The 17,659-nt window shown below is 44.4% G+C and overlaps 1 protein-coding gene across 1 annotated transcript in view; it reads left to right on the plus strand.

Moving 5' to 3' along the window:
- The window catches only part of LOC141257186 (scavenger receptor cysteine-rich domain-containing protein DMBT1-like), a 458,733-nt gene that overhangs the window by 235,008 nt on the left and 206,066 nt on the right, over positions 1–17,659 (plus strand). Inside the window, exons 24-28 of the mRNA XM_073671423.1 lie at positions 306–326; positions 1,316–1,336; positions 10,613–10,633; positions 11,962–11,982; positions 13,167–13,187. Coding sequence (XP_073527524.1) covers positions 306–326; positions 1,316–1,336; positions 10,613–10,633; positions 11,962–11,982; positions 13,167–13,187 — 105 coding nt within the window. The remainder of the gene's footprint in view (positions 1–305; positions 327–1,315; positions 1,337–10,612; positions 10,634–11,961; positions 11,983–13,166; positions 13,188–17,659) is intronic.

Here is a 17,659-nt window from a genome sequence, read left to right on the forward strand (position 1 = left end):
TTGGGCCATTGACACCGGCGGCAACAGAAAAGAATAAAAGCAAGTAGAGCCGAATTTTAGTGATGTGCACATTCTACACTGTTAGGATTTGTCATGCCGTATTGCTTGCTGAAAAATTCTTAGTTGAATATCCACTTTAATTATGACATGCATTGTGAGGCATCAGTGGTAAAACCTTGAGAAGTTTCGCAAACTTAGCCAAATGGTCAAGGATATACAATAGATGGATCAACAAAGGCAAAAGAAATATGACTTTGAGTTTTCTTTCAATTCTGAGATAATTGAGCTTATTTTTATTTCTGCAGTTGAACCTACCACAATTCCAGGTAACATAAGCTATATATTTTTTTTCGTAACATTAAAAAATGTAACTGTCTGACCTGTTTAAGCCATCCAAAAGTCATTACTTTATTTAGAGAACAAGACCAGGTTTTGCTCATTTCAAAGTAATGAAGCAATTGCTTGTCACCAAGACGTGAAAATCTAATCCCAATTTTAGGAGTTGTTTCATGTCTATGTACGCTTAAGTGGGTACACTTCAAAGCAGCAGTAAAGTATATCTATACAACACATTGGAAAAAAGGAGATGTGTGGGTTTCTAGCGTGTAGTGGCGTGTAGTGGCGACAACCACATAGTATAGAATAGGAAAGGAAAGCCTAGGAGATGTCTGACAGTGTAAGGACAGCTCTGGCAGCCCTTGCCAGCAGTAGTACAATATAGATCACATGGTGGATACAAGGTAAATGACTACGTGTGATTGCTCCATTGGCACTGGCTGCACAAGAAAAGTGTAGAAAACAATGGACAGGCAAGCAGATAGCATGGTGTTTCCATTCACAGGCATCTACCAAGGATGAACGAATGTTGCCACTGATTCATGTCTGATTTATATTTACAAATGTAAAGTCTTCCACACTTGAAGACAATAACATTATCTGAATGGATGTGACAAAGCCACTGTCTGTGCTAAACACCTTCTCTGACAGCATATTGGGGGTGGCACATGATAGTATGCCCAAAGTTAACTGAACCAGTTCTTGCTTATTGTTCAATCTGCTGAGTTAGTCGTCCATGGGATCGGGTCTAGGGTATCTACCAGAGAAAAGCACAGGTGTTCAAGCAGTTTTCACAAAAGCCATTATTTGATGCAAAGGCCTTTCATATTTGCAATTGACCACTGGACCCCGCAAGTAGAGATGATTTCCAGTGATGTGTACATTCCACACTATTAAGACTCAGGTGAAATATGGCTTTAATTTTTGCTCACATTGTGAGGCTTCAGTAGTAAAATTGAACTTATTTTTATTTCCACAGTTGAACCTTCTACTGTAGCAGGTAAGATTAACTAGATATTTTGTAACATTATGAGATTGAACTGTTTTAACTGTTTAAGTCATCCAAAAAACATAATTTTATTTGGAGAATAGAACTAGGTAAGCTAATTTCAAAGTGAAGAAGCATTGACTTGTCATGAAATCTTGACAAATAATCCCTATTTTAGTAGCCGTTTCATGTCTGCCTGTGCTGAAGTGGATACACTTTCTAGCAGCAGTAAAGTATACTTATGCTACATACTGGACAAAAGCAGGAGATGTGTGTGCGTTTATAGCAGCAGTGGCTGCAACTGCATAATATAGAATAGGAAAGGATAGGCTAAGAGTTGCATGGCAAGTAGGGACAGCTCTGGCAGCCCTTGGCAGTAGTAGTACAGTATAGATCACATGGTGGTCAAAAAGTAGATGACTGGCTGGGCTAGTGCCATCGGCACTGGTGGCAGCAGAAAAGTGTAGAAGACCATGGATAGGCAAGCAGATGGTATGACCGATCTAATCATTGGTGTCAGCTGTGGGTGATTGAGAGGTAGCAGAGATTCATGCCTAAATCAATATTTCAAATGTAAATTTTTCCACACTTGTAGAAGATAACATTATCTCAATGGATGTGACAAAGCCAAAGTCTTTGCTGAATGAATTGTCTGACAATAAACTAGAAGTGTAAAATGATAGTATGTGTTAGGCGCCGGGCGCTTACTGGATCAGAAATGGGTTCTGAGTCATCAGCGGATTCTGCGGTCTCCCATTCTGGTTTAGCCGGGGCTGATGCTGCAGAGCATCGCCATCGGTCCCAACGCCTAGCCAATGCACGAGATGTGCAAGTTGTATCCCGGGTGTTTGTGCCTAGCACTATGAAGTATAGGTTGCGGAGGGAGTCAGGGCTCCAGCAGCCTAAGTCCAGGGTGCATCACACTGAGCATGCCCGTTACATGGCGGACCGTGATTGGTGGTTCGGGAACCAGCTGATCCGGTGACCTGGCACCGCCTGATTGGTCACAGGTGACGTCACCAATGGTGCGACAGTGGGGCAGGGCTTAATCTTTAAAAGGCCCGCCAACAAACATGGCGGCGCGCTCAGCTCATTTTAGCAAGTGTTGCTGTTGTGTGAACGAGTGTATTCCACGTGCTCTCTAGCTGCTCTCTCCATGACCTGCCGATGCCAGAGTTCGCTCGGCTGATTAGCACAGGTCACTCAGGCAGGCTTAGATTTGCTTAGGCAGGTAGCTATGTCTTGCAGCCTGGCTCAGCCAAAGGCGTCGCCTAACACCTCGAGCAGCCTGCAGACGTCCTGTCCACGGCTATCGCCTGTCAGCCACGTGGAGTAGTACCCTTCAGTTAGGTGGCACGCCGGCTGGAGGCACGTGTACCCGTCGCGTAGTCACACACGCATCCTAGCGCTGCCAGAGTAGTCCCTGTGCAGTAACAGGGCTACAGATAGTTCTCCGGTCGCTCATCTCACGTGCTGCTAATGGAGATTGTGCGAACCGCTATACCCATTCCTGTGTGCAGTAACACGGAAGGGCTTATCGTTTAAGTTGGTTGCGTACCTTTTCACCCGGAAAGTGTTCGGCAGCAGCCCACCTGGCTGCATCGCGGACCCCGGGGTCGGTTGTGTTCCATTTAAATAAAGTTGTCTGCAGCCGCCCCCCTAACAGTATCTGAGCGCCAGGGTCTTGCCGAACATGGCCGACAATCAGCAGCTGCAGCGCTATATACAGAAACTGGAGACCAGACTCAGGTCTCTGGAACAAGCTGTCTCGGTTGCCGATACCACTGCAGAAGCTACCCAGGCGGCTTCTCTAGCAGTCAATATGATTAACTTGGCTGCCACCACTGCAAGTGCTCCATTACCCCGTTTTGCCCTCCCAGAGAAATTTTCTGGGGACAGTAAATTCTGCAGGAGTTTTATTAATTTATGCTCCATACACTTGGAGATGATGGAGGCATGTTTTCCCTCCGAGAGAGCCAAACTGGGTTATATCATCTCGTTGCTCTCCCACAGGGCTCTGGAGTGGGCTACCGCAATGTGGGAGCGGAATGATCCAGTCGTAGCTAATGCAGGTCTTTTCCTTAGGACCTTAAAAAGTGTTTTCCTGGGGCCTCAGGTCACGCATGATACGGCTCTTAAGCTGCTTGCGTTGACCCAGAGTTCGGCCACCGCCAGCCACTATGCCATTCAGTTCAGAACCTTTGCGGCTGAACTGGATTGGCCAGAGCGGTCGCTAATCCCGGTGTTTTGGAGGGGGCTGGCTGGGCATATTAAAGATGCTCTAGCTACCAGGGAGATTCCAACCTCTCTGGAAGAGTTAATTACACTCGCTAACCGAATACATCTGCGTCATGCAGAACGCAAGTTAGAGCTGGAGGTTTCCAGACCTCGGTTTCGGTTGGCACCTTCTTTCTCTAGGCCTATCTCCAAACCCACGGTTCCCAACCCGGAGCCTGAGGCTATGGACATATCCCGGACTAAGTCTAAGCCTCCTCGTTCCCGACCTGCACATCCCTTGGAGTACCCTGTTAATAAGGTTTCCAAGCAGTCGGTAAACGAGGGTGTCTAACCATCGTTGGAGGGGGTGTGTTAGATTCAGGGGTTTCGTCCTCCAAATTACTTTATGAGGTGACGTTGTCCTTCGGAACAACCATGGTTACTGCCAAGGCGTGGGTGGATTCTGGAGCTGATGGCAATTTTTGGTCTTCAGCATTTGCCCAGAAGCATGCCATTCCTATGGAGTTACTGTCTAGGTCAATGAACATCAGGGTGGTCAATGGTTCTCTGCTGGAAACACAAATCACTCACCAGTATGTTCCCCTCACCATGTCGTTTCCTCAGGGTCACCGGGAGGTTATCTCCTTCCTTATTATCCCCGGGCCATTAGTTGAGGTATTATTGGGCCTTCCTTGGCTACTCCGTCACTCTCCACACATTGACTGGAGTACAGGGAGAATTTCTTCCTGGGGTTAAGATTGTGTGCCCCAGTGTATGGTTACAGCCGCCCGAGGGGCAGTCTCAGAGCCTTCTCCCGACTTGTCCGCTCAGCCTGTGCAATATCGGAGCTTTGCGGATGTCTTTTCTAAAAAGGCTGCTGAGACTTTACCTTCCCACCGACCGTATGACTGCCCTATTGACCTGGTTCCCGGTACTGAGCCCCCTCACGGTAGGGTCTACCCTCTGTCTGTACCCGAAACCCAGGCCATGTCTGAATATATCAAGGAGAATCTGGCTCGGGGGTTTATCAGGAAATCGGTCTCTCCTGCGGGAGCGGGGTTTTTCTTCGTCCAGAAGAAAGGGGGTGATTTGCGTCCCTGCATTGATTACAGAGGATTAAATGCCATCACCATCAAGAATAAATACCCTCTGCCCCTTATTTCTGAGCTAATTGACAGGTTGCGAGGGGCTCATATTTTCACTAAGCTGTACTTGTGAGGGGCATATAATCTAGTGCGAATCCGTGAGGGCGACGAGTGGAAAACAGCCTTTAACACTCGTGATGGCCATTACGAGTATCTCGTCATGCCTTTCGGATTATGCAATGCCCCTGCGGTTTTTCAAGATTTTGTCAACGATATCTTTCGGGATTTGCTGCTATCTTCCGTGGTAGTCTATCTCGATGATATTCTTATTTTTTCCCCGTACCTCTCCACACACCGAGGGGATGTTCGCAGGGTTTTCGAACGATTGCGAGCAAATTCTTTGTACTGTAAGCTGGAGAAGTGTCAGTTTGAACGAGAGTCATTACCGTTCCTGGGCCACATCATATCCACTAAAGGATTGGCTATGGATCCACAAAAGTTGGTGGCGGTACAGAACTGGCAGGAGCCCCATTCTCTTAAAGCGGTACAACGCTTCATGGGCTTTATTAACTACTACCGGCAGTTCATACCACATTTTTCCACCCTGGTGGCTCCCTTAGCAGCTTTAACCTGGAAGGGTGCCAATCCCAAGGACTGGTCTCAGGAGACATCCGAGGCGTTCCAGGAGATTAAATCCTACTTTGCTAGAGCTCCCATTCTCCATCGCCCGGATGTGGACAAGCCATTCTTCCTGGAGGTCGATGCCTCCTCTGCCGGAGCAGGAGCGGTTCTCTCCCAAAAGAATGAACAGGGTCGGACAAGACCATGTTTTTTCTTCTCCAAGACCTTGTCTCCAGCAGAGAAGAATTATACGATTGGTGACAAAGAGTTGCTGGCTATTAAGATGGCTTTTTCGGAATGGAGGTACCTCTTGGAGGGAGCTAAGCATCCTTTCGTGGTATATTCCGATCATAAAAACCTTTCATACCTACAGATGGCGCAGCGTCTTAACCCGAGGCAGGCCAGGTGGTCTCTTTTCTTTTCCCGATTCAATTTTTCCATTCATTTTTTAAAAGGAGAAAAGAACCTCGGGCGGATGCTTTGTCCCGGTCTATGGATACGGCTGAGGATGAGGACGAGCCAAGGCTCATTGTTCCGCCAGAGTGTATGCGGACGCTGGCTCCAGTGTCTCTAAACCAGGTTCCTCCCGGGAGGACGTTCGTACCTCCAAATTTACAGAATGAGGTACTGTCCTGGGCACATGCCTTTAAGATCGGAGGTCATTTTGGGGTTAAGCGTACCACAGAGCTTCTCCAACGCTCGTATTGGTGGCCTCGGTTATCCCAGGACGTTAAGGAGTATGTCCAAGCGTGTGTCTCCTGTGCGAGAAATAAATCATCCCGTCAGAGGCCGGCTGGTCTTCTTCATCCGTTACCCGTGGCGGATAGACCTTGGGAGCTGGTTGGGATGGATTTTATTGTTGAATTGCCTAAGTCCCTGGGAAATACGACTATATGGGTGGTGTCTGACCATTTCTCGAAGATGGTTCACCTGGTCCCTCTGCCTAGGGTTCCTTCCTCCCGGGTTCTGGCATCATTGTTCATCCGTCACGTTTTCCGTCTCCACGGGCTGCCTGATAGGATTGTCTGTGACCGGGGACCACAGTTTTCCTCTCGGTTTTGGAAAGAATTGTGTAATTTGCTCAGCATTGAACTGAATCTTTCCACTACCTATCTCCCGGAGACCAATGTTCTGGTGGAACGCACTAACCAGACGCTGGTGACATACTTGCGCCATTTCATTTCGGCCAACCAGAATGACTAGTCGATATTGCTTCCCTGGGCAGAGTTTTCCTTAAACAACGCAGTGGCAGATTCCACGGGCCAGCCTCCGTTTCTCTTAAATAATGGCCAACATCCGCGAGTCCCAGTTCCTATGCCGATTTCCTCTGTGGAACCAGGGGTCAGAGATTGGGCTCTGGAGGCGCGGGAGGTTTGGGATCATACCCAGGAGGCTATTTTGGCTTCTAAGAATCAGATGAGAGAGTCGGCTGACGCTCATCGTCGTCCAGCCCCACGTATTCTCCCCGGGCGACAGAGTGTGGCTCGCGGCTCGCAACATCAGAGTACGCGGGGAATCCGCTAAGTTTGCTCCCCGTTTTATTGGTCCTTTCAGAATCCTGGCCCAAATAAACCCTGTAGTGTACCGGTTACAATTACCTCAACACATGAGGATTCATGACACCTTTCATGTGTCGCTTCTCAAGCTGGTTCGTCTGCCAAAATTTTCGGAACCCCAATCTGCTCCAGACACCAGGGGTGATGATTTCGAGGTACAGGCGATTGTGGGGTCTAAGATGGTTCGGGGGAAAAATTTTTACCTCGTACACTGGAGAGGTCATGGATCTGAGGATCGCTCCTGGGAGCCAGTGGATCACATTCATGCCCCCCTGCTCAATGAGGAATATGAGCATCAAGTGGAGGGGGAGGTTAGAAGGGGGGATAATGTTAGGTGCCGGGCGCTTGCTGGATCAGAAATGGGTTCTGAGTCATCAGCAGATTCTGTGGTCTCCCATTATGGTTCAGCCAGGGCTGATGCTGCAGAGCATCACCGTCAGTCCCAACGCCTAGCCAATGCACGAGTTGTGCAAGTTGTATCTCGGGTGTTTGTGCCTAGCACTATGAAGTATAGGTTGCGGAGTGAGTCAGGGCTCCGGCAGCCTAAGTCCAGGGTGCATCACACTGAGCACGCCCGTGACATGGCGGACCGTGATTGGTGGTTCGGGAACCAGCTGATCCGGTGACCTGGCACCGCCTGATTGGTCACAGGTGACGTCACCAATGGTGCGACAGTGGGGCAGGGCTTAATCTTTAAAAGGCCCGCCCACAAATATGGCGGCGCGCTCAGATCATTTTAGCAAGTGTTGCTGTTGTGTGGACGAGTGTATTCCACGTGCTCTCTAGCTGCTCTCTCCATGACCTGCCGATGCCAGAGTTCGCTCGGCTGATTAGCACAGGTCACTCAGGCAGGCTTATATTTGCTTAGGCAGGTAGCTACGTCTTGCAGCCTGGCTCAGCCAAAAGGGTCGCCTAACACCTTGAGCAGCCTGCAGACGTCCTGTCCATGGCTATCGCCTGTCAGCCGCGTGGAGTAGTACCCTTCAGTCCGGTGGCACGCCGGCTGGAGGCACGTGTACCCGTCGCGTAGTCACACATGCATCCTAGCGCCGCCAGAGTAGTCCCTGTGCAGTAACAGGGCTACAGATAGTTCTCTGGTCGCTCATCTCACGTGCTGCTAACGGAGATTGTGCAAACCGCTATACCCATTCCTGTGTGCAGTAACACGGAAGGGCTTATTGTTTAAGTTGGTTTCGTACCTTTTCACTGTTGGGCAGCAGCCCACCTGGCTGCACCGCGGACCCCGGGGTCGGTTGTCTTCCATTTAAATAAAGTTGTCTGCAGCCGCCCCTCTAACAGTATGCCCATAGCAAAGAGGACCAGTTCTTGCCAATAGTCCAAACCAGAAAGCCAGAAGTCTATAGGAACAGGGTTCAGGATATTTGAGGCAAAAAAGACAAAGGTGGAAAAGCAGATGTCACAAAAGTGATTTTCTTATGTAGAGGACTTTTACTGCCTGCTTAAAATGACTTTACTATATGACCATTAATGGCTTATTTTTTGCCTATTTTAATGTTATACTGAATTTAAGAGACAAATGGTCCACTAAATAGGCGTATCAACAAAGAGATAAGAAACATGACTTTGAGCTAACTTTTAAATTCTATTCTAAATTAGCTTATTGAACCTACCACTATTCCAGGTGACATAAATTATATTTTTTCTTAAAACATTGTGAAAATGAAATAATCATTTTTGAGAGAACAGGACCAGGTTAGCCAACTTCAAAGTGAACAAGCAATGGCGTGCATTCAAGACAAGAATAAAAATCCTAATTAGAGGAGCCATTTCATGTCTGTGTACACTGAAGAGAATACACTTCCCAGAAGCAGTAGAGTATACCTCTACAACACACTGAAAAACACGGGAGATGTGTGTGGGTGTCTAGCAGCAGTGGCGGCAACTTATTCAAATGGCTGTGACAAAGTCGCCAGCTGCGCAGATACCATCTCTGACAGCAAACTGGAGGAGGGACATGATCATATGTCCAAAGATAAATGGACCAGTACTTGCCAATTGTCCAATCTGTTGAGCCAGCAGTCCATGGGATTGGAGTTTAGGGTATCTGCGGGAGAAAGAACATGGGCGGAGAAGCATTTTTCAAAAAAGAGATTATTTAAGGCAAAGGCCTTTCTCTACCGAAAACTCTACTTTATCAACATCATTGGCTTATTGTGTACCTATTTTATTGGTATACTGGATTTAAGAGACAAATAAAATAGAAAAGTAACATTCCTTTTTAACCCCTTTCTGACGAGGAGCGTAATAGTATGCCCCACGTCAGATCCCCCTGTTTGGTGCGAGCTCCAGTCACTGAGCCCGCACCTTTCCGGGCATGTCAGCTGATCTATACAGCTGATATGTGCCCGCAACAGCCATGAATGGAATCATGATCCACCCGCGGCTGATAACTAGCTAAATGCCGCTGTCAATCTCTGACAGCAGCATTTAACTTGTATTTCCCTGAAGCGTGTCATAGGCCCCGCCCATCGGCGACCACGTCATATGATTGCGGGTCGCCTATGGGTTGGCATGACAACTGCAGGAGACCCCTATGGTTGTCACTGCCAGATTACTATGAGGACTATCCAGTAGACGGCGCTCATAGCAAGTGAGCAAATCTGTGTGTGTAGCACAGTCAGTCAGATAATTGCAGCTTCAAGTCTCCCATGAAAACTATTGAAGCATGCAAAAAGTTGTAAAAAAAAGTTTTCAAAAATATAAAAAAATATAAAAGTTTACATCACCCCCACTTTCTCCTCATTCAAAATAAAACAGTAAAAAAAACACACATACACATATTTTTATCTCGGCGTTCAGAATCACCTGATCTATCAATATAAAAAAGAATTAATCCAATCGGTAAGCGGCGTAACGAGAAAAAAATTCTAAACGCCAGGATTGCGGGTTTTTTTTGTCACTGCAACATTGCAATAAAATGCAATAATGGGCGATCAAAACATCGCATCTACTCCAAAATGGTATCAATAAAAACACCAGCTCGGTGCTCAAAAAATAATCCCTCACCCGGCCCCAGATCACGAAAAATGGAGACGCTACGGGTCTTGGCGGCATTTTTTTTTTAGAAAACTTTGGATTTTTTTCACCACTTATATAGAAACGAACCTATACATGTTTGGTGTCTATGAACTCGGAATGACATGGAGAATAATAATCACGGGTCAGTTTTAGCATTCAGTGAACGGGATAAAAAAATAAAAACAACTGTAGAATTGCACTATTTTTGCAATTTCACCGCACTTGGAATTTTTTTCCCATTTTCCAGTACACGATATGGTAAAACCAGTGATATCGTTCAAAAGTACAACTTGTCCTGCAAAAAAATAAGCCCTAACACGGCCATATTGACAAAAAATAAAAAAGTTATGGCTCTGAAAATAAAGGGACATAAAAACAAACACGCAATAACGGAAAATGCTCCGGTCATGAAGGGGTTAAAGAAGTTGTCCATCCATAAAGAGAATTCAGGGAAGCACTGGATCTTCCAAATCATAGTTAGTGTTTTAGCCACATTTCAATAAAATCTAATGAGGAAAGCAGGGGAGAATCTATTTGGAATTTAATCTCAAATATCCAAATTGGATATTTGCGATTAAGTGACAACTTCTGTGTCCAGCAAGTGCAGCTGAATTCTAGCACTGTGTACATTCCACACTGTTAGGATTTGGCAAGCTGCAGTGCTTGCTGAAAATATCCTGAGGTAAACAACCGATTTAAAGATAGAAGAAATATACGTTTGAGATAACTTTTAAGTTATTCTCTAATTGAGCTTATTATTATTTCTGCAGTTGAACCTACCACCATTCCAGGTAACATAAACTATATATTTTTTGTAAGATTATGAAACTGAACTGTTTGATGTCTTCAAGCCATCCAGATATCATGCCTGTACTTAGAGAACAGGACCAGACTAGCTCATTTCAAAACGAAGAAGGAATGGCTTGTCATGGAGACTTGAAAAATGATCCCAATTTAAGGAGCCGTTTCATATCTTTGCATGCTGAAGTGAGTACACTTCCCAGCAGCAGTAGAGTATACCTATACTACACACTGTACAAAAGCAGGAGATGTGTGTGAGTGACAGCAACCGCAGAGTATAGAATAGGAAAGGAAAGGCTAGGAGATGTCTGCAAGTGTACGGATAGGACTGGCAGCTCTTTGCAGCAGTAGTACAGTACAGATCACATGGTAGACAGGAAGTAGATGACGTCTTGTCTTGGGTCATTGGCACCGGCACCGGCAGCAACAGAAAATGGAAGACAAGGGAAAGGCAAGCAGATGGCATAGCCTTTCCATTCATTGGCATCAGCTGTGAGTAAATGAAAGTTGGCACTGATTTTTGCCTGATTCATTTCTACAATTGTAAAGTTTTCCACACTTGTGGAAGATAATCTGATCCGAATGGATGTGAAAATCGCTTGGTTGGGCTGAATACCCTCTCTGACAACACACTGGAGATGCAACATGAGAGTATGCCCATAGCAAACTGGACCAGTTCTTGGTAATGTTCCGATCTGCTGAGCCAAATATCCAACGGATCGGGACTCAGGGTGTCTGCCAGATAAATGACTTTGGAGGAGAAGCAGTTTTCACTAAAGTTATTTGATGCTGCAGCCTTTCTCTGTCTGCAAAAAACTCAACTTTATCAACATCATTGGCTTATCTTGTGTCTATTTTATTGCTATACTATTTATAAGAGACAAATAAAAAATATATGTAACATTCCTTTTAAAAGAGTTGCCCATCTTAAGGAAATTCAGGCAAGCCCGGCAGCTTGCAAATCCTAAGTGGAAGTTTCAGCCAGTTTTGCAGTCAACTTGTAATGGCAAATATGCAAATTAAAAATTTGCAACCACGTGAAGACCGCTGGAGCCCGCAAGAAGAGCCGAATCTTAGTGGTGTGTACATTCCACACTGTTAGGATTTGTCATGCTGCAGTGCTTGCTGAAAATTTCTGATATGAACAACCACTTTAATTTTGGCACACATAGTGAGGCCTCAGTAGTCAAACTTTGAGAAGCTTTGCACACTTAGCCAGATAGTCAGGTAAATAGATGAATCAACAAAGGCAGAAAAAATAAGACTTTGAGTTAACTTTTAAATTCTATTCTAACTGAGATAACTTTTATTTCTGCAGATAAACCTACCACAATTCCAGGTAACGTAAACTATATATTTTTTTGTGTAACATTATGAAATCAAATCATTTGACGTGTACAAGCAATCCAAGAATCATTACTTTGTTTAGAGAACAAGACCAGGTTAACCAATTTAAAAATGAAGAATCAATGGCTTGTCACCAAGACGTGAAAAAATAATCCCTATTTTAGGAGCTGTTTCATGTTTGTGTACACTAAAGAGGGTGCACTTGGCAGCAGTAGTACAGTATAAATCACATGGTGAACAGGAGGTGATTACTGGCTGGGAATGGGCCATTTGAACTGGCGGCAGCAGAAAAGCATAGAAGACAATAAAACTGGCAAGCAGATGGCATGCCCGTTCAAATCATTGGCATGAACCATGGGTGAATGAAAATTGGCATTGATTCATGTCTGATTCATTGTTACAAATGTACAGTTTTCCACACTTGTGCATGATAACTTTATCCGAATAACTGTGAAAAAGCCAATGCCTGTGCTGAATACATTCTCTGACAGCACATTAGAGGTGGGATATGATAGTTAGTATGCCCAAAGTTAATTGAACCAGTTCTTGCCAGTTGTCCAATCTTCCAATCTGCTGAGCCAGTAGTCCATGGGATCGGAGCTCAGGGTATCTCCTGAAGGAAGGACCACAATAGTGAATATTTGAGACAAAGGTCTTTCTCTGTCTGCAGAAAACTCTACTTTATCAACATCATTGGCTTATTTTGTACCTATTTTATTGTTATACTGGATGTAAGAGACAAGTAAAAGAGAAATGTTATATTCTTTTTAAATGACGTTGTCCATTCCTAAGGCAATTCATAAGCCATATTTGAGTAGAATCTAATGAACAAAGTAGGTGAGACTCTAGTCGGCATGTAATTGCAAATATGAAAATCGAATATTTGCGATGAAGTAATGACTGCCGGATCCAGCAAGTGTAGCTGAATTCTAGCACTGTGTACATTTCACACTGTTAGGATTCAGCAAGCTGCAGTGTTTGCTAAAAAATAACCTCAGGAAAACAAGCACTTTAATTTTGGCAGGCATAGTGAGACCTCAGTACTAAAAGTTTGAGAAGCTTTCCATTGTTAGCCAGATGTTCAGGTAAAAAGATGGATGAACAAACGCAGAAGAAATATAAGTTTGAGCTAACTTTTAAATTCTTTTCTAATTGAGCTTATTATTATTTCTTCAGTTGAACCTTCCACCATTCCAGGTAACAAACTATATATTTTTTGTAACATTATGAAACTGAACTGTTTGATGTCTTCAAGCCATCTAAAAAACATTCCTGAGTTTAGAGAACAGGACCAGGCTAGCTGATTTCAAAGTAAAGAAACAATGGCTTGTCATGAAGACTTGAAATGAAAATGTTGAAACCATGTAATGTCTGTATACACTGAAGGTCCACTTCCCAGCAGCAGTAGAATATACCTGTACATAGTGTAGAAAAGCAGGAGATGTGTGTGGGTGTCGAGTGGGTAGAATAGAATAAGAAAGGACAGGCTAGGAGATGTCTGTAATGGTAGGGATAGGACTGGCAGCTCTTGGCAGCTGTATTATAGCATAGATCACATAGTGGAAAGGAAATAGATGACTGGCTGGACTTGGGACATCGGCACTAACAGTAACAGAAAAGTGTAGAAGGCAATGGCCAGGCAAGCAGATGGGAAGGCCTATCTAGTGAGCGGCATCAGCAGTGGGTGAATGAATGTTGGTACTGAATCATGCCTGATTCATTTTTACAAATGTCAAAGTTTTCCACACTTGTTTAAGATAACCTTATCTGAATGGATGTGAGAAATCCCCAGGTTATACTGAATACCCTTCCTGACAGCACCCTAAGGATGCAACATGATAGAAAGCCCATAGCAAGCTGGACCAGTTCTTGGAAATGTTCCAATTTGATGAGACAGATTTCCAAAGGATATCTGCAGGAGAAAGGACTCTGGTGGAGAAGTAGTTTTCACGAAAGTTATAATTTGATCCTCTGGCCTTTCTCTGTCTGCAAAAAAACTCTATCAATATCATTGGATTATCTTGTGCCTTATTTATCCTTATATTGGATTTTAATGACAAATAAAATAGAAATGCAACATTCCTTTTTAAAGTGGTTGTATATCCTTAAGGAAATTCAAGGCCAGCAAGATCATTTTCATGCATGATAATGCCCTTTCTCATGCTGCACATAACACATCTGCATCTCTGGCTGCTATGGGCATAAAAGGGGACAAACTTATGGTGTGGCCCCCATGCTCCCCTGACCTCAACCCCATTGAGAACCTCTGGAGCATCATCAAAAGGAGTGTCTATGATGGCGGGAGGCAGTTCACATCTAAGCAACAGCTCTGGGAGGGTATTCTGTCCTCATGCAAAACAATTGAAGCAGAAACCATCCAAAACCTGACAAATTCAATGGACGAGAGAGTTCAGAAGCTCCTTTCGAACAAGCGGTCCTATTTGCAAATGTAACATCACCTAGAATAAAGTTTTGAGTTGAAAACTGTTTGATTTCAGTTTGTAATAACCTGCTAATGCTTATAATTTCAAAAATGACCATTTTTTTGTTCTTTATTAAAGTGAAAAGGTTGAAAACTCTGCTGTGCATAATAATTTGGAACATGCATTTTGAGTGCAGTTTGAGTTTTTTATTTTTTTAAAAATATACTGTTATCATAGGCAGTTTGTACAAAAACCTTTCAATTATACTCTAATAGTTATTTGACTGGAAAATTACAATGACTGCAATTCATATAGGTAATTTGGGAAAATTTGAGAAAATATTATTTGCATAATAATTTGGAACACAGTGTATTTATTGGAATAATATTTTTTCCTTTTTTTCTTTATTTTGTGATTTTTTTAAAAAAATATTTTTATAATTTTTATTAAATGTTTCTTTACTGTTTTACATTGTCCCAGGGTGGGACATCATTTTCAAACTGTCAGATCGCTGATTTGATGCTCTGCAATGCATCGGCACCGCAGAGCATCAGAGCAGCTTCTGACAGGCAGGAAGGAGGCGTCTCAGCTGAGTGGCCACCTTCCTGTAGAACCCTGAATGACCCTGCGGCCATCTTGGGACTGGAGGTAACTATAGAGACCATCAACACAACGCAATCACATAGCATTGTGTTGATGGGATCACAGAGGGAGCCCACTCCCTCTGCGATGCCCCGCGATGTCTCTGTCATTATTCACAGCGGTATCAGAGAGGTTAAACGCCCGCAATCGGTGCTAGCACCGATCGTGGGTGATGCTATGGGGTGTCAGCTCTCACACAGAGCTGACATCATCATGTGATTGCAGCGGCGCTTAGTGTGAGCCCGTCCGATCTCTGTGCCATACATGTACTGCTCTTTGCGGGAACACAGCTCCCGCAGAGCAGTACATGTACGGCGCATGTCGGGAAGGGGTTAATGTTATACTGAATTTAGGAGACAAATAAAAGAGAAACAATCTTTTTCTAACGGGTTATCTACCACTAAGGTAATTTTCAGCAAGTCCTGCAGCTTGCAAAATCCTAAATAGAGTCTCAGCTGTTTCAGAATTGAATCTATTTAAGGAAGCGGGTCAGACGCTAGTCGGCACGTGACCACAAGTAGGCAAATCGCATATTTGTGATTACGTGGAAACCACTGGAACCATAAAGTAAAGCCAAAATCTGAATAGTGTGAGTGTAGCACAACGCGGGGCAGCAGCCGCGGTCGAGGCACTCGTCTCCTCCTTTTACGCCCCAGTGCGCCACATGAAAGAATGGGTCCTGGCTGGGTGTGTGAGTTGGAACTGTAGGGCTTTGTGCCTATGCAGGTTCCCTGTAGCCTGTGAAGTTGGCTTGCCAGTACCGTAGGTTCCACAGCTAAATAAAGGAGACTCCCATTCTAAAAACAGTCTTTACTGAACGGTAACTTGGTGATGATTATGTACAAGGGATAGCGGGTACAAAGTCATATGAAAGTTTCTTTTACAGTAAGAAGCATTTTCATTCACACAGTATCCTTCCTCTGCAGTCTACTCCAGGGTCAGTAAAGAAACTGTTTTGTCATACTTCGTTGCAATCCAGCTGGTCGCCACAGTCCTGATCAGCAAGTCTCTCTACTCGCTCAGCAGTTCCACATCCTATTTCTTCCACTACTGGCACCCTGAATCTACCACTTGGGAACCCCACTAGTCCTATGACCTCAATCCTGTTTAGGTCCGTTACCCTCAACGTTTTGGAAGCTCAGGATTCGTTGCCCTATTCAAGGATCCTGTTATGGAAGGCCACTCTCTCTTGTCAGTAACTAAGGATCTTGCTATCCCTCACCTCACTCTCCTCTTGCTATAGATCACCCCTTGGCAGCACTGCTCACTTTACACTCTAAACTCGAACTAACTATATACAGAAAGCAGTCACTTGTCCTAAAAATAAGTCCCTCCCACTATGGGCTAGTCCCAAACATTAACTCTTACCTTATCCTAACGTCACTATTAGAGATGAGCGTTGTTCTACTCGAACTGTTCGCCAATCTCAAATTCGAGCTGTTTTGGGCGGTGTTCGAGCCGGTCGGCGAACACGAACAATTTGAGAAAAATTCGGCTGTTCGAGGTTATGTTCGATAACTGTTCGTGCACCAAAATCATAACTGGATTTTTTCTCAGTAATGATGAAAATTAATGTTAATACGCAGTTTGAGTGTACAGCGGGGCGGGGGGAGGGGCAGGGGATGGATCTCTGCAGGAACAATGAAGATCTCCATTTTTTTTTCTCTTTCCCGCATTTGCAGTGGGGAGGTGCAATCTGTCAGCCTATCAGCAGCGCACACACGGAGCGAAGTGCTTTTTTTCACACAAGCAAGGGCATGTGTGATTGGCAGTGTATGTCACATGTCCTTGCCCTATAAGACCAAGCCATTTTCCCCGTCGCCACCATTTTCTCACTGCTGCAGCTGCGTGTTAGACGGCACCGCTGTTGCTGTGTGCGCTATACCTTGTTAATTTCAAGCCAATTTTCGCACAAATATACAGATAGCTTGGGAGTAGGGAATAGTTGTGATTGCAGTCCTTTTAAGGACTAGGTTACAGCATTTCCTACGACTTTTATCAGGCAGGTCTGTGCTCTTAAATAGATAGATTGTGGGAGTAAAGACTAATTGTAATTGGAGTCCTTTTCAGGACTAGGTTACATCAGTTCCTATCAGTTTTTGCCAGGCAGGTCTGTGCCAGTGCTGTGCAAGTTTTTTTCACAGCATTTGGCTGAATCTAGCAAAGCTAATCCTTTTTGGCCTATTGCAGAGTGTGTTAGTCAGTGGAGTAGCCTATCTGTGTTGCAAGATATACCACCTGTGTATAGAATACCAATTTTTTTACTGCACCTAGTGAAGTAAAATCTTTTGGGCATAGCATCATTCTATTAGTCCATCTATACTGACCTCCATCAGGTTGCAAACTGAATATAATTTTTTTCTGCATCTAGCTCTGAAAAAATATTTGGGCTTCTAGCAGTGTGTGGGACTTGGTCTATTAGTCCATCTATACTGACCTCCATCAGGTTGCAAATTAAAAATAATTTTTTTCTTCATTTAGCTCTGAAAAAATATTTGGGCTTCTAGCAGTGTGTGGGACTTGTTCTATTAGTCCTTCTATACTGACCTCCAGCAGGTTGCAAATTGAATATAATTTTTTTCTGCATCTAGCTCTGAAAAAATA

The sequence above is a fragment of the Phyllobates terribilis genome, unplaced genomic scaffold, assembly GCF_046119375.1.
Source record: "Phyllobates terribilis strain yellow unplaced genomic scaffold, ASM4611937v1 Scaffold_3__8_contigs__length_932513732, whole genome shotgun sequence".
In the NCBI taxonomy this organism is placed as follows: Eukaryota; Metazoa; Chordata; class Amphibia; order Anura; family Dendrobatidae; genus Phyllobates; species Phyllobates terribilis.